The 22,346-nt window shown below is 41.7% G+C and overlaps 1 protein-coding gene across 1 annotated transcript in view; it reads left to right on the top strand.

Moving 5' to 3' along the window:
- Positions 1-22,346, top strand: part of BRCA2 (BRCA2 DNA repair associated) — a 99,281-nt gene that overhangs the window by 33,828 nt on the left and 43,107 nt on the right. Inside the window, 4 exon segments of the mRNA XM_033235629.1 lie at positions 2,192-2,261; positions 18,461-18,888; positions 20,031-20,212; positions 21,346-21,533. Of these exon segments, the coding sequence (XP_033091520.1) occupies positions 2,192-2,261; positions 18,461-18,888; positions 20,031-20,212; positions 21,346-21,533 (868 nt within the window).

Raw genomic sequence — 22,346 nt, 5'->3', positions numbered from 1 at the left:
ACACCTGGCTAATTTTTGTATTTTTAGTAGAGAAGGGGTTTCGCCATGTTGGCCAGGCTGGTCTTGAACTCCTGACCTCAGGTGATCCACCTGCCTTGGCCTCCCAGAGTGCTGGGATTACAGAAGTGAGCCACTGTGTCCAATCGAGGACATCTTTATGCTCTTATTACTGAAGACCCAAAAGAGCATTTGTTTGTGTGGAATATATCTATTGATATTTACCATATTAGAAAGTAAATTGATTAATGTTAAAATTTGTAATATGCATTGGTCATTTGGAAGATACGAGTTCACTGAGTTCTGTGGATCTTCCGAAAGTTGACAGTTTTATTATGCAGTATTAAACAATCGCTTTCATTGATGCCATTACTGATCAGAAAAGTTTATGTAGTAGAAACCTGTCAAGCTTACAAAGCCAGATACAAGCTTCCCAAAAATTCTAATTTTCCTCTAAAAGCTTGAATTTTTCCCCTGGCAATAAGTATTGTCACTTATTTTTCTTGTAGTTGACAAGCTTATTTTCATTCATTTTTGAAAAGACGTCTACCAAATACCCAAGTCTGAATAACTATAGTTTGTTGGTTATTCTTTCAAGTAAAAGGTATTTCATGAAAAAAAGCTAGTACAGCTCACAACTCAATCATTTAAGTGTATTTTCTTGAGAAACGCACTGAAGTATGCAATCATAATACACCAACAGTACAAATATCAGCCGTGAAAAGGACGTACATAACATCTTACTAATAAGACAGTTTTGACAGCTTGGATTCCCTAAAATGGTTGTAGGTACCTCACAGTCAGGATTCCACCGATTATTTCTTGAGAATCATTGTCCTATCGTATATACATAATAATCTGAATTTACAATATCAGTATTAACTACTGACAATAAAACTACTAAGGAAAATGTAAGAATTCTTTGCAGTTTTTGTCCTTAGAGTATATAGGTTGAGTATCCCTATCTGAAATGCTTGGGACCAAGACTATTTCAGATTTCAGATTTTTTCAGATTTTAAAATGCTTGCATATACAATACATAATGAGATACCTGGGGCTAGGACTCAAGTCTAAACATGAAATTTATTTAAGTTTCATAAACACCTTATACATATAACTTAAATGTAATTTTATACAATATATTAAATTTTGCATGAGACAGTTTAAACTGTGACCCATCGATGACATGAGGTCAGATGTGGAATTTTCTACTGGCCTCACGTTGGCATTCAAAAAGTTTCAGATTTGGGAGCATTTTGGATTTTCAGATTAGGGTTACTCAACCCATATATTATTAAGGATGTGCAGTCAAAATACTGTGTTCAAATGTCACTCAAAATAATTCTTCTGGATGTGGTTACCAATTTGATAGTTAGGTTAGATTCCTTTTTTTCCATTTGTTTTCAATTTTAGGATTTGTCTTTTCTTATTTAATTTTACATTTGAATAAATAAAACATGACATAGTTCATTCATCAGAACTACAAAAAGGTATACTTAGAGTTTTTATTCACCCACCTCTTGCTTTCTGTAGGTAATTTTTTTGTGTTTTTTTTTTTTCAGGATTCTTTTTAATAAAAATAAGCAAATACATACATATATATTCTCATTACCCTTTCTTACTCAAAAGATACAGTATATACACCATTTTCCACCTTGTTTGTTGGTTGTTGTTTACTTAAGAATTATTTGGAGATCACTCCTTAATGAGTATATAGAGATCTTCCTCGTTCTTTTTTATGGTTACATAGTAGTTGATCATCTGGCTGTATCAGTGTGTCCTAGTTTATTCAACCAATTTCCAACTAGTGGACTTACTGAAGATTTAATTAGGTACAAGTTACACACTGAGAATGAACAGTATCTAAAGCTTAGCTTTTAAACCTTCAAAGACTAAATTGTAAATTTGGTATTTGCATCAGAAATTAGCTAACACCTTTGAGTTATGATGGTTAACATCAGCTGACTAAATGTATACTGATTTCTGTTGTATGCTTGTACTGTGAGTTATTTGGTGCATAGTCATTATCAATTTCTGAATCAGCAGTTTATTTTCATAGTTATCATTTATTGAGCATCCATTCACTGAAAATTTTAAAGTCTGTAATTGTCTCAAATTTTTTGTGTAAGTACAGTGGCATGGATATTCTCTTAGATTTTTAACTAATATGGAATATAAAATAATTGTTTCCTAGGCACAATAAAAGATCGAAGATTGTTTATGCATCATGTTTCTTTAGAGCCGATTACCTGTGTACCCTTTTGGTAAGACATGTTTAAATTTTTCTAAATTCTAATATAGTATGAGAAAAGTCTTGTTTTTATAAATGAACATTTCTAAAAATAATGACACTAATATTAAGAAGTTAATGATTTGCTTTATGCGACTACTAGAGCCGGCGCCAGAGAAAAAGGCAAGTAAGTAAGATAAAAAGGAAACTTTATTACGTAGCCAATGTAAAGAAAGAGGAGACGAGGTTCACCAGTCTCCGGCAGCGGAGGCTGAGGAAGTCGCTCTGGCGTTCTGGGGAGAGGTTCCTGGGTCCGTGTATGAGGAGGGGCCGAGGAAGTTCATGCCGCGCGCCTGCCGGGAGCAGCTTTTCTGGGAGTGGGAGGGCAATAGGCAGGACACGGGCGTGTCGGGGGGCGTTCCGTAGGTGCGGCCAGGTAAATCTCGGTCTCTTCGGATTGACATCACGTGGCACATGCCCGGTTGATCTATACCTTCCTGGGCACCGGCTACATTTTCGCGCGCGCGGGAAAAGTTGGTGATGAAGAACCCGGAAGTACACCATCTTAGTCCCCTTTGTTCTTTGTTTCCCTCTCCCTCCATCCAGACAGTCCAGCCTTTTATTGATTATGATGATTGGGGGCGTCGTTGTCTGTCCGACTACTTCCTGCTGTCAGGGGGCGTTGTCATGAGGGTCCATGGTTGGCACCTGGACGTAGGGATGTAGGAGCATCTGGTTGGAGGCGATACGGGCGATCTCTTGAACTTTGGCTCGGAGAAATTTGATTAAAAGGGGGGCCAAACATAGGATAAGACAGAGAATTAGTATAGGGATGAGAAATGGGAGCATCTGTTGCACTACCGGTAATAACCATATAGTTGGACCTGGGGTTAAGGGAGTGTTGTATTTCTTTAATTCTGTTTTAATCCTGTTTGGGGTTTGGATGTTGGTGTCAACTAGGCCTGACTCGTTTACGTAATAGCAGCATTGTTCTCCTAAGAAAAGACATGTTCCTCCTTTCTCCGCTGTAAGAAGATCTAGTGCTCTTCTGTTTTGTGCTGCCACCTGAGCCACTGAAGTGATCTGACGTTGTAAAGAGACTAGACTTTCAGCGGACGCCTCTATAGCTTCTTGAATTTGGGCGGTTAGAGATCGGGTAGATTGTACAGAGTAGACAAGGGCCCCAGTTCCAAGTCCTGACGCCACTAAGGAGGAGGCTAGGGAAATCCCGATGACTAAGGGAAGGAAGATGGCCTGTTTTTGGAGATTATTAGGAGAAGAGTTCAATTGTAGGGTGAGTTCAGCCACTTCTGCTTTGCTATATAGAGTTAAGCTAGGTACTAGGGACACTGGGACGCAGAGGGATTGGTTGATGGATGCATGGTTAAGGACCTTGAAGAGGGTTTTATTACACCAGAAATAACCTCCAACGGGGGCTGTCTGGGTTTTCTTGGGCGGTTTAGTGTAATTACACCAGGAGGAGTTTGGGGCAGAGTAGCAGAAAGGAAGGATTGGATTTTCTGGGTTTTGGTATAGTGGGACTTGGAGTAAGAACGGTTTTTGGGAGGTGCTTGTAGAGCCAGCTGTAGCCTTGAAAGCAGTAGGTAAAGGGACTGCCACTAAGGGGGCTTCTTTAAGGGCTGCACAGAGGAAACAGTGGGGGAGATGTGTTATATTAGCTGCCCGTGTTAAGTTTAACCCTTGATGGACTAGCTTTAACCATGAGAAGGGGTCTTTGTTGGAGTAGTGTAGTTGATCTTGTATGGAGGAGTGTAGTTGATCTTGTAGGGCCTGTTCTTGTGATTGTATGGCTAAGGTTAAATTTTGTAGGTGTTTTATGTTTTTAGGGAGGGAGTTTTCTTGTTGGACTAGTGTCCTTTTGATTAAGAGGGTGGCAGTCGGATATGAAGCTGACCATCTAGCGTAGAGTCCTCCTTTTACCCCGTCCGCCCATCAGGGGTCCCACGGGTCTTGGATATTTAGTTGATATTGATAGGGTACAGACTGTACGTTTTGGGTGAAGACGTGATCTCCATCATATGCATAGTGGATTTTACAATATTGATAGGGGCATCGTAGGTTTAGTTTTTGCCAGTAGTTTTTGCAGTTATATTCTGTTTGGTCATATAGAAAGCAGAGAAACGGGTTAGGCCATCTATTTTTGTGAGAAGCGAGGGTGAAATTTATGGTGAGGAGGGACTGACAGCCTTGGGGGGGGCAGTCTGCAGTGCCTTGTAGCTGTGAATGTTGTTTGTTATTGGCTTTCCATGTCTCAACTATAGAGAATCTCCACACAAAAGTGGGGTTAGTAATGGACGTTGAAGTGTATGAGAAGAATAGTAATGTAAGTATAAAGTAGGACTTCATCTTGAGTGTCATCACAGAGTACACCTTGCCAGTGGAGGTATTGTATAAAGGTGAGTAAGCGGGAAAACCACTGTGATGGGCTATGATCTGGGGGCAAGTAGGGATCTGGGGTAATATACTGGAATTCTGTTATGTTTATATAGAGTATGGTGAGAAATCGGGATAAGCGTAAGAGGTCAGGGAACATGTGGTGGTTGAGGGAGTTTGGTGAGTTTGAGGCGGGTAGGGGCAAGTCTAGTAGATGTCCACTGATTGTCTTTTGTGGGGGCTTTCTTTAATTGTGATATGTGGACCCAGTGCGAGTGTCCTAGCAGTTTGGCTGCTGTGTATGTGGATAGGAGGACAGTATGTGGGCCTTTCCACCTGGGCTGAAGATCTTTGGCTTGGATATCTTTTAAGTATACTTGGTCTCCTGGGCTGAGAGAGAGATGTGGGCTATAGGTATCTGTTGGAGGGGGGTGTGCTAGTTCTGCATGTTGTTTTAGGTGTTGTCTCAAGAGGGTGAGGTATGGAAGATAATTTGCCAGCGGGGAAGAAAGGGTGGGTAACTACTGGAGAGTGAGAGGCCGGCCGTAGACCAGTTCAAAGGGACTGAGGCCTATCGGACTCCATGGGGCAGCTCGCAGCCGGGTTAGGGCCAGGGGAAGGAGAGTTACCCACGATTGTCGAGTCTCGAGTGAGAGTTTGGTGAATTGTTGCTTGATGAGCCCGTTGGCCTTCTCTACTTTACCGGAGGACTGAGGTCTTTAAGGGATGTGGAGTTTCCAGGTAATGTGTAGGAGGGTCGCCACTAGCTGGACTACTTTGGAGATGAACGCTGGGCCATTGTCAGACTGGAGAGTGAGTGGGAGGCCAAACCTAGGAATAATGTGTTCAGTAAGCGTGAAAGCAACTATATTGGCAGTTTCTCCTGTAGTAGGATAGGCTTCTATCCACCCTGAGAAGGTATCAACGAGGGTTAAGAGATATTTGAATTTTTTATGTTTTGGCATGTGGGTAAAGTCAATCTGCCAATCTTCGCCTGGTTGGTGCCCTCTGAGTTGATGGCTTGGATGGGGGTTACACAATGCGCCTTGAGGGTTTGACTTGAGGCATGTGGAACACTGTTGATTGATCATAATTAGGTGTTTCATGAGTGTGGGGCAGTGGATGAGGGGGCTTAGGAGGTTATATAGAGCTTTGGGTCCTATGTGTAGGGAAGTATGTATGTCTTTTAGAGTGGTGTGGAGTTGTGTTTTAGGAATAACTAATTTATTATTGAGGTAAATCCAATTGTCTGTGGCTAGTTTGTCTGTTGAATCTTGTAATAGTTTAGTCTTTTCCTCTTGGATATAATTAGGGGTATATTGAGGAGAAAGGAAACAGAAGGAAGTGTGGGAGTGGAGAATCTGGCAGCTGATTTGGCAGTGGTGTCGGCAAAATCATTGCCAGCCGCCACCGGCTTAGATGGAGTCTGATGACTTTTACAGTGTATGATGGCTGCTCTGGAAGGCACTGATAAAGCGTCTAGCTGTTTGAGTATTTGTTTCTTGTTGACTATAGGGATGCCACTGGTGGTTAGGATCCCTCTCTCTTTCCAGATGACAGAATGGGTGTGTGCAATTAAGAAGGCATACTTAGAGTCTGCGTATATGTTCACTGTTTTTCCTTTGGATAGGAGGAGAGCCCTAGTTAGTGTGATGAGTTCTGCCTGCTGTGATGTTGTTCCTTGCGGTAAAGGCTTAACCTCTAGGACAGTAGAAGATGTAACTACCGCGTATCCTGCCTGTCTGTTCCCTTGAGAATTTATAAAAGAACTGCCATCTACAAATAGGGTTAACTGTGAGCCTTCTAAGGGCTGGTCATGTAAATGTAAGTGACTAGGTGGTTGGGCCTCTAAAAGTTCTGGACAGGAGTGTTCAGTACGAGGTTGCTTGAGAGGGTCAGGAAGTGAGGTTGCTGGATTCAGAGAGGAACAGACTCCTAGGGCAATGGTGGAGTCTTCTATGAACAAGAGGTGAAAGAGTTGGAGTCTGGACGGGGTTAGATGGTTAATACTTTTGTGGGCAATAAGATCTTGAAGGCGGTGAGTAGAGAAGGCTGTTAGGTTACAACCTCTAATGAGTTTCTTTGCTTCTTGGGTTAGGCAGGCTGCTGCTGCTAGGGCCCGAAGACAGGGCTGCCACCCTTGTACGGTGGGGTCTAGTTGTTTAGATAGATATGCCACGGGGCGGTAGGTGGCGCCTATAGATTGGGCTAAAAGGCCACCTGCAACTTTTTGTCTTTCATCCATGAAAAGCTGGAAGGGACGTTGGAAGTCTGGGAATGAGAGAGTAGGGTGTGAGAGAAGGCAGTTTTTTAGGTGAGTGAAATGTTTATAGATTAGCTTTGGGTTAGAGAAAGGTCCTTGGGGAGTCTCCTTGACAGCTGCATATAGAGGTTTAGCTAAGATTCCGAAATTAGGAATCCAGTGTCTGAAAAACCCTACTAGGCCCAGGAAGGATTGGATTTCCTTAGCGTCTTGAGGAGGAGAAAGATTTTGTATTAGAGTTAAATGGTCTGTGGTAAGTGAGCGCGTCGTAGGAGTGATTGCAGTACCTAAATATATGACACATTGTTGTGAGAGTTGAGCTTTGTATTTGGATACTCGGTAGCCTTTGGATCCTAGATGATTAAGGAGGATTGCAGTGTCTAAAAGAGAGTCCTGTCTCGTGGGACTACAGAGTAAAAGGTCATCTACATATTGGAGAATTTTACTATTGGTAAGAGGACAGGAGGCTAAGTCTTTTGCTAGGGCCTGCCCAAAGAAGTGGGGGCTGTCTCGAAACCCTTGGGGAAGCACTGTGCATGTCAGTTGGGTGGAGGTGTGGGTGTCTGGGTCTTCCCATGTAAAAGCAAAGAGAAATTGACAATCTGGATGTAAGGAAATAGAGAAAAATGCATCTTTTAGCTCCAGCACCGTAAAGTGTGTTGTGTGAGGTGGGATAAGAGAAAGAAGGGTATACGGATTGGGAACTACTAGATGGGTGGGGCAAACAGCCTCGTTGATAAGACTTGCACTAACCAAAAAGTTCCATCTGCCTTCTTTACAGGTAGGATTGGGGTGTTGCAAGGAGAATGAGTGGGGATGAGGATGTGTTGGCTGAGTAACCTAGTAATGATTGGTTTTAGTCCTCGTAAGTGTTGTGGAGAGGGAGAGAACTGTGGGCGGGTTGGAAACTGAGATGGGTTTGTAAGTTTTATAAGTATTGGTGGATGATGGTCCGCCACGACAGGAATGGAGGTGTCGCACACTCGGGGGTCTACAGGAATGGGGAAATCAGGAAAAGGGTTAGTAGGATTGTTGGAGTCATTTGAGTTAGCCAATACTAGAAGCAGATGGCGGGTGGGGTGGGGGGCACTAGTAGGGATGGAGATACAGGCTTTCAGTTGACTCTTGTTCTAATTGTAAAGTTTTGAGATTTTTTAGAAGACACCCTAAGACATTAAGACACTTAAGACATCTCGGCCTAGTAGAGGAATGGGGCATGAGGGGATGATGAGGAACGAGTGTGCAAAATAGTTGTTGGCCAGGCAGCAATTAAGAGGTGGGGTTTTCCGAGGGCTGGACGGGGAGCCATTGACTCCTACAACAGAAATATTGGAGGGAAGGCTAGGCCCTTCGAAAGACGGCAAAACAGAGTAGGTAGCCCCGCTGTCGATTAAAAAATTAATTGTCTTACCCGCTACCAGGAGAGTTACCTGCGGCTCGGCGAGGGTGATGGGGGTCCCCGAGTCCCGGCACCTTCAGTCATCGTCCAGATGTAAGAGCTGGAAGGAGCTCCCAGGATCCTGAGAAGGGACATCATGTTGATGCACCATGCTCGTTTTCAGGGTGGGGCAGTCTGACTTCCACTGCCCTTCTTGATGGCACGCTGGGCACGGAGTTATTGGGAGATGAGGGTTAGGACACTTTTTAGCCCAGTGTCCAGCTACTCCGCACTTATAGCACGGCCGCGTTGGCTCAGGCGGTTGGGGACTCTGACATGTATCAGCCCAATGCCCTGAGGCACCGCATTTATAGCAAGCCCCTTTTGTGAGTTTCTGGGGGTTTTGCTCTCCGGTTTTAGGTTAAGGCTAGGCTGCAGAGCAGCAACTAAGGCTTGGGTCTGGAGCTGTACATTCTCTTTTAGGCGGGCCTGTCGTTGGGCCTCAGCGTTTCCTCCCTTGAATTATAGACCTTGAAGGCCGACTTGACTAGGTCTTGAATAGGAGTTTGGGGTCCATCCTCTGCCTTTAGGAGTTTTTTCCAAATATCTGAGGCCGATTGTGAAATAAAATATGATGCTAGAATAGTGGCCCCAGCTGGGGAAGCTGGGTCTAACCGAGTGTATTGAGTTAAAGCCTCAGTTAGCCTGTTTAAAAATGTGGCCGGATTCTCATCTGGACCTTGAATAATTTCTTTTAGTTTATTAAAATTTACTACCTTATTTGAGGCCGCCTGCATACCAGCCAGAAGACATTGAGTCATCATATCTCGTTTTCGGCGGCCTGGCTGGCCTACCTGATAGTCCCAGTCTGGGTCTATAGAGGGAACTGCTTGTTCCCCTAGTGGGAAGGCAGGGTCTGTTAAGTGTAGTTGGTTGGCATGCTGCCTGGCGGCCGCTAGGATGCACTCTTGCTCCTCAGGGTTTAGCGTAGAGGTAAGAATAACCTGGAGATCATGCCAGGTTAAATCGTGGGCCTGGCAAAGGTATCTAAATTCTTTGGTGTAAATTGTAGGATTGGCAGAAAAATCTCATAAACGTTTTTCAATTTTTGAAAGATCTGCTAGTGAGAAGGGAACATGAACTCTAACTACGCCCTCCATTCCGGCCACCTCATGCAAGGGTGCTAAGACCGCAGGGAGGTTGGATAGGGTGGAAGTAGGAGTGGGGGTAGTTACGCAATCTTTAGAGCGGGTATGGGCAGATATAGGCGAACTAAGGTGACCAGGCAGAAGTGCTGAGGGGTCGGAGGGAGGTGTAGTCTCAACAATGGTGGGAGGGACCGAGGAGGAGGGCGGAACAACAGCGAGAGCGGAAGAGGATGGTGGAGCCGAAAGAGAAGGTGGGGCCGAAGCAGGACGGGGAGGTAGAGTATACTGCGGGAGTGGAAGGGAGGGAGGGGAAGTAAGGTATTCGGGCAAGTCAGACAGAAAGGATGACTCCTCCTTTTTGGACTTTGTTAGGCCTGCGTCCTTAGCCAACATGACTTGGGCCAAGGAACACTGGCTACACAAGTCCGGATGAGAACACAAGGCCCAAAATCCTTGTATATAGTTAATTTCGGACCACTTGCCTAAGCGTCGGCAGAAATTACCGAGGTCGACTAAAATGTTACGGTCTAGAGTGCCTTCAGGCAGCCATTGAGACTGGTTGTCTAATTTATATTGTGGCCACGCCACAGTGGAGAGGAACACCGGTTGCCTTCGCCTAAGATCTTGTTCTAATTGTAAAGTTTTGAGATTTTTTAGAAGACACCCTAAATGGGAGTCTCTGGGTAATTTGGATTGGGGGTTTCCCATTGCCTTCCTCTTGCCTATGGGCGGAAACGGAAACTGAACTCTACCTGGCTGCAAAGCGTCCTTTGGAGCCACTAGAGACTGGTGGAAGGCTCCTGGAGCCGGAATGGAGATTACCTCCAGGCGGACGTCTCCGTCCTGGACAGGTCTCCCACGGAACGGAATGGAGTTCCTTTGGGCAGACGTCTCTGCCTTTGGGAACTCCCCTGTGGGTCAACTGGTGACCAGAAAAAAACCTTGGGCCTGCGCAGGACTTCTGGCCAAGGAGTGTGAGAGGGAGGCAAGAGGTACTCACCCCTAGGAGACTTGGAGGTGCAGAAAGTGATGTCTAGGTCCTGGTCCGTCCGCAGCGTGGAAGGAGGAGGCTCCTCAGACCTTGGGGGCCCTGAGGAAGGGTCTCCTCCCGGGTTTCGGCACCAACTGATTTGCTTTATGCGACTACTAGAGCCAGCGCCAGAGAAAAAGGCAAGTAAGCAAGATAAAAAGGAAACTTTATTATGTAGCCAATGTAAAGAAAGAGGAGACGAGGTTCACCAGTCTCCGGCTGCGGAGGCTGAAGAAGTCGCTCCGGCGTTCTCGGGCAAGGTTCCTGGGTCCGTGTATGAGGAGGGGCCGAGGAAGTTCACGCTGCGGCGCCTGCTGGGAGTGGCTTTTCTGGGAGTGGGAGGGCAGTAGGCGGGACACGGGCATGTTCGGGGGCGTTCCGTAGGTGCGGCCAGGTAAATCTCGGTCTCTTCAGATTGATGTCACCTGGCGCATGCCTGGTTGATGTGCACCTTCCCGGGCGCCGGCTACATTTTCGCGCGCGCGGGAAAAGTTGGTGATGAAGAACCCGAAAGTATGCCATCTTAGTCCCCTTTGTTCTTTGTTTCCCTCTCCCTCCGTCCAGACAGTTAACATTTTCCTTTATGAAATCCTGCATCAGGATGAAATAATTCTGTACTTTGGTAGTTTTTATAGTGCTGTTCATATCATTATTTTATTTTTTTAATTTTATGACAGCTTTGTAAAGTAGACAGATTTTATTCTAATTTTATTGATGAAGTACTAAAGTTGAAAGGAATTAAGGAAATGGCTCGAAGTCAGTTAACAAAAAGATTGCAAATATTAAAAATATCCTTTTACCTCTTCTCTCTAAACTTTTCGAAAAGTACTAAGATAATTTTTTTAATGTGTAATTCCCAACAACAATGACCAGAAGAAACAACAACAAAAGTTTGGAAACCAAAAACATGAAGGATTTAGTAAGCATGAGAAAGCTAAAACCGGACACTAGAGCAAACAGAGATACTTTCCCCTAAAAACCTGAGAAAGATTCAAATTGGCAGCAACACGTACTTCTGAAGGTAAAGTAGAAAATAGGAAGATTAGGTGAAATTCTTTTTAAGAAATATCTGTATTTCCTCCCCCACTGCAAATAGGCGGTTATCCTTCTTCCTCCAGGAAATCAGAGGTTTGTTTTTTGAAAAAGATGAATTGAGAGGATTCTGAATTGAAGGTGGGCTGGAGAGAGGAGACACAAGACACAATTGAGGGAAAGATACTAAAATGAAACATCAGATACAAATCTGTATGTCAAGCAGTGAGACCTAGCTCCTTCCCACACTTGGTTCCTAAATGCTGGCAGGCAGGCCCTTTAGGCATGAGAATGGAAGGTTTTTTTTTCTGGGGAATATGCCTGACCCAATAGAAAAGATCAAAACATACTGACAGTTGAGGATACTCAGATGAAATAGTATAGCCAGTCATCAGACCATGAAGCTAACTGTTGACATGCATAGAGCTTCCAGGAAGCTATTAAGTGCTTCACATTTAAATAAGAAAAGATAGTCAAAGATAACTAGTCATTGGAAGAAAGCTACTATGAAACATAGTCACCAAAGTATAAAATCCATAGCAGAAAGGAACCTAGCGGAAATAGACTATGAAAACTTCATAAAAACCTACTAATGTTCTCAGGTAAGAAAAGAAAAAACAGCCATAAAATAATAACAAGTTGCTATAAAAAGCTCTTAGAAATTAAAAATATGATAGCACAAGTAAATTAGTAGAAATAATGGAAGATAAGAATCATGAAAGTTCCCAGAATATAGAATAAAATGAAAAAAGGTATGAAAAGTCAATCCTGTGGGTCTATCATCTGAAAATACAGAGTTTGAGAAGGAAGGCACAGAAGAAAAATTTTAAAAAGAAATTTCAAAATAAATAAATAATTTTAAAAGTTTTACTAGTACTGAAGGACATGAGTTTCCTTTAATTAAAGGGGGCCACTGAGTGAACACAGAAGTAAAAGTGACCCACAGTAAGGTACATCCTTGTGAATTTTTAGAATAATAGGGGCAGACAGGAACCTTAAATTCATTAGAGGACCAAGAAGTTAGGTTTCAAATTGTTTCAAGTCATAATAGTATGAATTCTCTTATTATCAACGATGTAATGCAGAAGAACGTAGATCTTATATAATACAGAGCAGTGCCTTCAAATAACTAAGAGAAAATGATTTCCAACCTAGAATCTGAATTAAGTGTGAGGGTAGACATTTTTCAGATGTGAAGTACTAAAAGATCTCTTGTGTGCTTTTCTCAGGAAACTAACCAAAACAAATGCATAAACCAAGAAGGAGGAAGGTATAGGACTTAAGAAACAAGAATTCAACATAGAAGAGAGGCAAAGGGAGCTCTCAGGATGATATTGAAGGGAGATCCCAGAGTAGGTGTGTTGCTAAGTCTAGAAAGGCAGCTAGACTGCTCTGGAACTGAAGAAGAGAAGAGACTTTGGAAGAGTTTGCCTTCAAGATAAAAATAAAGCAGTACCTGCATGTTTTAATGTATTAGGAAACTTCTTGGTGAAGATGGTGAATTGAGGCCAGGCACGGTGGCTCACGCCTGTAATCCAGCACGTTGGGACGGTGAAGTGGGTGGATCACTTGAGGCCAGGAGTTCGAGACCAGCCTGGCCAACATGGTAAAATGCCATCTCTACTGAAAAAAAAAAATTAGCCAGGCGTGGTGGCACACACCTGTAATCCCAGCTACTCCGGAGGCTGAGGCACGAGAACCGTTTGAACCTTTGAGGTGGAGGTTGCGGTGAGATTGCACCACTGAACTTCAGCCTGGGTGACAGAGTGAGACTCTGTCTCAAAAAAAAAAAAAAAAAAAAAGTGAATTGAACATACTCATCTCCCTTCTTTACCCTCCAAACTTTTACCAAAACATCATTGAAGAAACTTACACACACACACAAAAAAACAAGGAAAATAGGAAATGACAAAGTAACTAAATTTCTCAAAGCATGTAGAAGGAAACTGAATAGAAGCTGGTGGTGGGGACAGCCGAGAACCAACGATTTTACACTCACGTCTCAAAAGCTTAGGAATTGGTGGCTTCATTTCTTATCTTTAGAATTGGGTGGTGCAGAAGGAGGAAGCCAAAATGGGATAAGTTGAAATTATGTTTAAGAAGCACTACTCGCCGGGTATGGTGGCTCCCGTGGAGGCCGAGGCGGGTGAATCACCTGAGGTCAGGAGTTTGAGACCAGTCTGACCAACATGGTGAAACCCCATCTTTGTTAAAAATGCAAAAATTAGCCGGGCATGGTGGCATGTCCTTGTAATCCCGGCTACTCAGGAGGCTTAGGTGGGAGAACTGCTTGAACCCAGCAGGTGGAGGCTGCAGTGAGCCAAGATTGCGCCACTGCACTCCAGCCTGGATGACAGAGCGAGACCCCATATCCAGCAGCAATACTCATGAAGCTGGGCAACTGTCTCCTGCCTGCTCTATCAAAAGACCAGAGGCTTATTCTCCAGAGAGGATACAGTAGAGGGTGAACACACTAGGCACAGTTGAAGGCAGGAGTAATTACTTGAAAGCAAGAAAAAGTTAATATGTGCATATTGAATGTTGGGATCTCCCCTCACCAAGCCCTTTTCTGCAACTCAGCTTCCAGAATATAGACAGCTAAGTTTTCACTATTGGAAGTTTCTATTTAATCAAGCTACTGTGTAGCTTGCGGTCAACAAGTTCCATCTTTGTACCAAGTGCTTCCAAACAGCCTTTTGGTCCCTCACTTTTAAGTATAAACAGACATCCAAAGATTATGAGACATCAGAAAAAGCAAAAATTAAATAACCAAAAAACAAATGAATGAAAATAATTTAGAAGAAACATTATTCAAGGAGAAGAAAAGGTTTTTTAAAAACTTTAATTTGTGAACAGAATAAAAAGAGGTTTATATATATAGCTAAGTTTAGATGTGAATAAACAGTAGGTACATAGAAAATAAGCAGATTTTAAAAATTACCTCAAGAGAAAGCAAAAGTTGTAAAGGATATATACTATTTATATACTACACATTAATACTACATATACTTTATACTGACTTAGCCATAATGTAAATGTTGAACATTGATAGTGAGAGGTGAAGCTGACTGGCTTCTGGGTCTGGTGAGGACTTGGAGAACTTTTCTGTCTAGCTAAAGGATTGTAAACACACCAATCAGTGCTCTGTAAAAAACCACACCAATCAGCCCTCTGTGTCTAGCTAAAGGTTTGTAAATGTACCAATCAGCACTCTGTAAAGCAGACCAGTCAGCACTCTGTAAAATGGACCAATCAGCAGGATGTGGGCGGGGCCAAATAAAGGAATAAAAGCTGGCCACCCAAGCCAGCCCCAGCAAGCCACTTGGGTCGCCTTTCACACTGTGGAAGCTTAGTTCTTTTGCTCTTCGCAATAAATCTTGCTGCTGCTCACTCTTTAGGTGCGCACTACCTTTATGAGCTCTAGCACTCACTGTGTAGGTCTGTGGCTTCACTCCTGAAGTCAAGCAAGACCACGAACCCACCAGAAAGAAGAAACTCCGGACACATCTAAGCATCAGAAGGAGCAAACTCCAGACACACCATCTTTAAGAACTGTAACACCCACCGTGAGGGTCTGTGGCTTCATTCTTGAAGTTAGTGAGACCAAGAACCCACTGGAAGGAGCCAATTCCAGACACAATAGAATCAAATACATAATTTAGGAAGATGAAAGGCAACAGTGTGTGTGTAGTAAAGTAGAAGTTGTGTTGACAGAGTTAAATCTTCATTTTCTATAGGAGTGCTTCAAGGGAAAAAGTCAAGAAGAAACGTCACTTAGACATATAAAATCATCTAAAATTGTTTAAAGTAGTTGCAAAATTTTTTCTAGCTGATAATTTTTAAGCCTAAAAATATCATTGAAAGTATTTTAATGTTACCGTTTATTTTATTTTATTTATTTTGTTTTTTTGATATGGAGTCTCACTCTGTCGCCCAGGCTGGAGTGCAGTGGCACGATCTTGGCTCACTGCAGCCTCCGCCTCCCAGGTTAAAGCGACTCTCCTGCCTCAGCCTCCCAAGTAGCTGGGATTACATACACGTGCCACCACGCCTGGCTAATTTTTTGTATTTTTAGTAGAGGTGGGGTTTCACCGTGTTATCCAGGATGATCTCAATCTCCTGACCTCATGATCCGCCCACCTTGGCCTCCCAAAGTGCTGGGATTACAGACGTGAGCCACTGCACCAGGCCTACTGTTACCTTTTCAAAAACACCGGCTTGTGGAATTGTTGAAGTCACCGAGTTGTATTTCTGGAATGTGTTTTTTAGCAGGCTGCACATACATGTGTAGAAAGCCAGGTGATTTTTTTTTTCATTTCTTTTTTATCAGTTGTATTAAATAAGAAAGGAAATACCTAATTACTTACCTGTGTATTAGCCTAATTTATGTGTAAAATGGAAGAATAGTTTAATATATTTAGCAAACATTTGTTAAAGTACCTGCTCAAACTACGTAATATATACTATAGTGATGGAGATAAAGATAAATAAGTCTAACTCAGATTGCTAGCCTGGGAACCAGACATGAAAACAAGAATTATAGTGTAATATAAATTCTAAAATAGATGTAAAAAAGTGATGTAAGAACATAGAAAAATTGTCAGCTGATTACATGATAGAAAGCTCAATGGGAAAAGTACTTCAGACAGAATGTAAAGAATGCGTGGTTAAAGAGGGCCTTCCAAATCTTGGAATTTGGTTGTGGGACAGAGGGAAACAAAAAGAAATGGGGAGGTTAGGACCAAATAGGAAGCTTCCTGTATGTCATTTCTGCTAAGCTGAAACCTAGATAGGTGATAGGCTGTCTTTGGAAGTTTCTGACAAGAGGAACAAAATAAGATTGGTGTTTTAGAAATAGACCAAAGCAAAACTGTTGCAAGGAGATTATTAAGGAAGTACAGGTCTTAACCTAGCAAAGGAGGTAGAGTAGAGGGTAGAGAATGATTAAGAGATAAATTCAGTAGATTTGGCCAGATAGTGATAAGTTGAGACTGGCAAATTATTTCCAATTAGATTTAAATAGTCATCTTGAGCATAACCTACAAGGCAAACTCCTTATACTAAAAATATTCTGAATATTTAAAAAGAAAGGATTAAAAGAGTTGAATCAATAGAAGTTTGGGGATAGAGGGTTTATTCACTCTTGTTCATTAGATCTCATCTAGATCACCTGTTTGAAGAAATCAGTCCAATTGTCTTCTCTCTCTCCTGCATCATTGATTTTTTCCTAATAGATTGTTCTCATCACCCTAAACAGTTGTTGTACATCTCACCTCTTAAAAAGAAGAGGCTTTCTAAACTAATCTCACCAGTCCATTTTCTTGCTTCTCTTAAAGCCCAACTCATTAGAATTGACCCTGCTGTTTTCACTTCATCTCTTTGAGTACTCTCCTGAACCCACTCCAGTCAGTCCTTTCAGTGGAACTGGTCCCCCTGCTTACCTCCCTACTCCTCAATATACAGTGAATTCTCATCAAAGAAGCCAGGGGATCCTTTTAAACATAAGACAGATTATGTCATTTCTTTACTCAGAACTATTCCATGGTGTGCCATCTCAGAGTAGAGACTAAAAGCCCTTGTCATGGTGTGCAGATTCTTGATTATCTGTCTGCTTTGCTATTTTTCCAGTCTCACCTTCTAATGTTCCCCTTGTTTTCCTTGCTCCAGGCACACTTGTGTCTAGGCCAATTGACATATTTGTTTGTCTGTTTTCTTCCATTGAAATGTACATGCAAAAACAAAATTTTGTTAACTACGTTCCTCAGCAAAACAATGTCTGGCACCTGGTAGGAATTCATTAAATAGTTGATGGATAGATGAATGGATAGCTAAAGGAATAACTTCAAGTTCCAGGTATTCAGGGTTTGGTAAAAGGAAATCTGGGGTTTTCAGCAAGATGTCAAGTGTTAGGAAGAGTATGTATGCTGAGAAAGGTGATTACTTTTGGACATGTTGAGTTTGAAATGAGTGCGAAACATCAAGGTACAGATGTCTGATGCTATACGTAGTGTAAAATGTAGGAACAACCCTAGGGGAAAAATTGGGCATGAGGATAAAGGATATTTTCATTGTTAGGTGATAAGTTAAGCAATGGAAATGACTCACATTAGTGAGGGAAAGTGTCTAAGGAAGACATCCAACTTTGGAGACTTTTTTTTTAGGAATCAGGAAGAGGTAAAACCAGTAAAAGAAAGGTACAGTGATGGTGAGAAATTTAAAAGAAGGAAAATGTAAACTGTTATAGCTGTCAGGAAAGTTGAGTAGAGTGAGTTTGTGTGTATCCCACGTGCATCTGGGAGGTCATTAACAACTTTATTGAGAATAGTTTCTGTAGAGTAGTGGGAGAAATGAGAGTTTATTGAGTAGAAATTGAGGAAGTGAAAATAGCTACATTACCTATTGAAGAAGGTTGACTATGGAGTATAGGTAACAGTGAGTATTAGCTTGAGGCAGAGATAAAGGCGAGTGAGAAAATAAGAGTTTTAAAGGTAGGCAAGACTTTTGTGCTAAATGAAGAGGGCACTTTTAAAAAGGTATAAATAGGTAGAAGAGAGAAAAGAGAGCGAGGCAGGATAATTGAAAGAGGGGGTCTCCTGAGGAGACTGAGGTATTAGGTGGGGTAGAGAGTTCAGGTGAAGATGTGAAGGTGAGAGAAGAGGATGGGTAGACATTTCCCCAGTGAAGGAGGTAAGCAGTACTGTGATGGAATTGGAGGGGACACACTGAGAGGGTCCACAGTTCACAGACTCTCTTCTAGTATGTGTTACAAGAGGTAGATTGTAAAATCAAAGGCTAGGAATGAGTGTGTGAGAAACGGTTATAGCCTTGAAAAGTGATATTGTTTTGGAATGGCAACCATGATGAATGCAAAACAGTTACCAGAATAGGATCACCATGTAGCAAATGAGGGTCTGCAGAAAAGGCATATTCCTAAATATTTGTGTACTAGTCAATAAACTTAAATATTTATATTTTCTCCCCATTGAAGCACAACTAAGGAACGTCAACAGATACAGAATCCAAATTTTACTGCACCTGGTCAAGAATTTCTGTCTAAATCTCATTTGTATGAACATCTGACTTTGGAAAAATCTTCAAGCAATTTAGCAGTTTCAGGACATCCATTTTATCAAGTTTCTGCTACAAGAAATGAAAAAATGAGACACTTGATTACTACAGGCAAACCAACCAAAGTCTTTATTCCACCTTTTAAAACTAAATCACATTTTCACAGAGATGAACAGTGTGTTAGGAATATTAACTTGGAGGAAAACAAACAAAAACAAAACACTGATGGACATGGCTCTGGTGATAGTAAAAATAAGATTAATGACAATGAGATTCATCAGTTTAACAAAAACAACTCCAATCAAGCAGCAACTGTAATTTTCACAAATTGTGAAGAAGAACCTTTAGGTATTGTATGACAATTTGTATGATGAATTTTTGCCTTTCAGTTAGATATTTCCCTTATTAAATAATGTCCTGATAGTTTTACCCCTTTGGTGGTGATAATTTTAAAACCCTTTTTTATGCTTTAGATTTTCTAAATCCAAAGATTAGGTTTAAATTATTCTAATGTTTCTTTCAAAGATAACTACTTGTGGACTTGTTAAAAAAAATTAGACGCACAATCTAGGACTGCTGTTACTGGAATATATTTTCTATCATGCTACTAATTTTCTTTTAAAAATGAGATAAAAATAGGGCCGGGATACCTGTAATCCCAGCATTTTGGGAGACCAAGGCAGGCGGATTACCTGAGGTCAGGAGTTCAAGACTAGCCTGGCCAACATGGTGAAACCCCGTCTCTACTAAAAATACAAAAAAAAAAAAAAAATTCAGCTGGCATGGTGGCGGGCACCTGTAATCCCAGCTACTTGGGAGGGTGATGCAGGAGAATCCCTTGAACTCGGGAGGCAGAGGTTGCAGTGTGCCGAGATCGTACCATTGCACTCCAGCCTAGGCAACGAGCGAAAAACTCCATCTCAAAAAGAGATAAAAATAGTAAAGATATTTATATTTATACAGCTTTACAAGTTGAAACATCCCTTCATTTATGAAGAATTAAAAGGGGTACCCTTTTTAGAGAAAAGGAGAGCATGTAAACTTCAGGGAAATTGATATGTATAATTTTATAAAGCAGGGGTTGTGCTTTTTTTTTCTTTTTTTTCTTTTTTTTCTTTTTTTTTTTTTTTTGAGACGGAGTTTCGCTCTTGTTGCCCAGGCTGGAGTGCAGTAGTGCGACCTCAGCTCACTGCAACCTCCACCTCCCGGATTCAAGCGATTCTCCTGCCTCAGCCTCCCAAGTATCTGGGATTACAGGCATGCGCTGCCACACCTGGCAACTTTTGTATTTTTTTTTTTTTTTTTTTTTTTTAGTAGGGACAGGATTTCTCCATGTTGGTCAGGCTGGTCTTGAACTCTCAACTTCAGGTGATCTCCCTGCCTCAGCCTCCCAAAGTGCTGGGATTACAGGCCTGAGCCACTGTGCCCTGCCAGGGGTTGTGCTTTTTAAGTTTCAATTTTATTTTTGCTAAATATTTATTCTTTTACAGATTTAATTACAAGTCTTCAGAATGCCAGAGATATACAGGATATGCGAATTAAGAAGAAACAAAGGCAACGCATCTTTCCACAACCAGGCAGTCTGTGTCTTGCAAAAACATCCAGTCTGCCTCGAATCTCTCTGAAAGCAGCAGTAGGAGGCCAAGTTCCCTCTGCCTGTTCTCATAAACAGGTATGTGTTTGTCTATAATACTGATGGCTTTTATGAAAGAGTGTAATTTTGTTTCATTAACTAGTATCTACAAATGGCTTTGTTTAAAGAATGAACACATTAGTGCAGGAATGGATGAATGAAATTATCATATTTCCTAATTAGCCTACAGTGGCAGCCTCTGGCCCCTTGCTAGGCCTGCCTCATCCTACTAAAGTGGTCTGTGCTTCCAAATTACTATTTCTTTTCCCCCTTCAAATCTTTCTTACTTTGTCATTATAAATGCTTTCAGCTAGGCGTCAGAGAAAAGTAGTTTTAGTGATATTCAAATATGAGTAACTGATCGCCCTGAACCTTCTATGAGCTATTTATATTTTCAAAAGAGGATTCTCCTTAAGCCAGTACTATCTGGGTAGAATTTTAGGCAGTGGAGAGGTGAAAATAATATTGATGGCATTAATGGCTAACTTGGAGCATTTTCTAGGTGTGAGGTGCTCTTCTAAGCACTTCACACGCATTAGGTATATCTTGCTTAATCCTCACAGTCACCTTGAAAGAAAGGCACTGTTATTTTGTTTCCATTTTGCACATAAGAGTACTGAAGCGTAGAGAGGGTTAAATAACTGCCCCAGAGTCACTTAACTAGTAAGTGGAAGAGCTATGATTCCAAAGCAAAGAGTCTGACTCCATAGTCAAACTCTGAACAAACAAAAAGACATTTTGGTTTAGATATCCTGGGGTGAAAGCAAGCACTTTGAAAGTAAGCCTTGCCTGTGTACAAATCTGATCACCTGAGGTCACATTCCCTAAAATACTTACATTTTTCCCTTTTGTTTCCCATCTAAGTTTTTGAACTTAAGAGATTTTGTAAAACATTACATTTTTTTATCCTCACAGTACCTTCCTATGGCAGATTTAACAGGAAGCATAAACACAGGGGGTAGCAAAGGTGCAGCAGACTGTGGAATGTATGGATCATTTATATTACGTTAAAATTTTTAGTTTCTAGTAAGTAAAATGTTTTCGTAGTGATATTCTAGTAGTTAATGAAAATTTTTGGTAAATTCAGTTTTGGTTTGTTATAATTGTTTTTATTGCTTGATACGTTTATTTTAAATTATTTTTCATTTTGTGTGTGTGTTTATTTTGTGTAGCTGTATATGTATGGCGTTTCTAAACATTGCATAAAAATTAACAGCAAAAATGCAGAGTCTTTTCAGTTTTACACTCAAGATTATTTTGGTAAGGAAAGTTTATGGGCTGGAAAAGGAATACAGTTGGCTGATGGTGGATGGCTCATACCCTCCAATGATGGAAAGGCTGGAAAAGAAGAATTTTATAGGTACTCTATGCAAAAAGATTGTGTGTTAACTTTTATGTATTCCCTCATCCCTTTTTCTTCTCTTAACTGTCTATCGAACTAAAAAGTTGGCTAGAAATCAAATTTTTATGCATTTAATCATTTTAAGCGCATTACGGTTAAGCATTCTGTTGAAGTCTTTTGAAAAGTGCCATTTGTCCTGGGGTTTAATGAATTGGATTTGCTTGATTTGGGACATTTTTCTTATGCATTTATAAATAAAGGCCAATTTGTAAAGTTAAATTTGGCCGGGTGCAGTGGCTCACGCCTGTAATCCCAGCACTTTGGGAGGCCGAGGCAGGTGGATCACCTGAGGTCAGCAGTTTGAGACCAGCCTGGCCAACATGGCGAAACCCCATCTCTACTAAAAATACAAAAATTATCTGGGCATGGTGGCAGGTACCTGTAATCCCGGCTACTCAGGAGGCTGAGGCAGGAGAATCACTTGAACTTGGGAGGCAGAGGTTGCAGTGAACCAAGATCATGCCACCACACTCCAGCCTGGGCGATAAGAGTGAGACTCCATCTCAAAACAAAAAAAAGGTTAAATTTGAGGGCCAGCCATGGTAGCTTATGCCTGTAATCCCAGCACTTTGGGAGACTGAGGTGGGCGGATCTCTTGAGCACAGGAGTTTGAGACCAGCCTGGGCAACATGGTGAAAACCCATCTCTACAACCAAATTAAAAAATTAGCCCACCCAGGCGTGCTGGCTCACGCCAATAGTCCCAACACTTCGGGAGGCCAAGATGGGCTGGTTACCTGAGGGTCAGGAGTTCAAGACCAGCCTGGCCAAC

The sequence above is a fragment of the Trachypithecus francoisi genome, unplaced genomic scaffold, assembly GCF_009764315.1.
Source record: "Trachypithecus francoisi isolate TF-2019V2 unplaced genomic scaffold, Tfra_2.0 Contig01461, whole genome shotgun sequence".
Classification (NCBI taxonomy): domain Eukaryota; kingdom Metazoa; phylum Chordata; class Mammalia; order Primates; family Cercopithecidae; genus Trachypithecus; species Trachypithecus francoisi.
The sequence above is the reverse complement of the archived record's forward strand: the minus strand, read 5'-3'. Positions and strand labels throughout refer to the sequence as shown.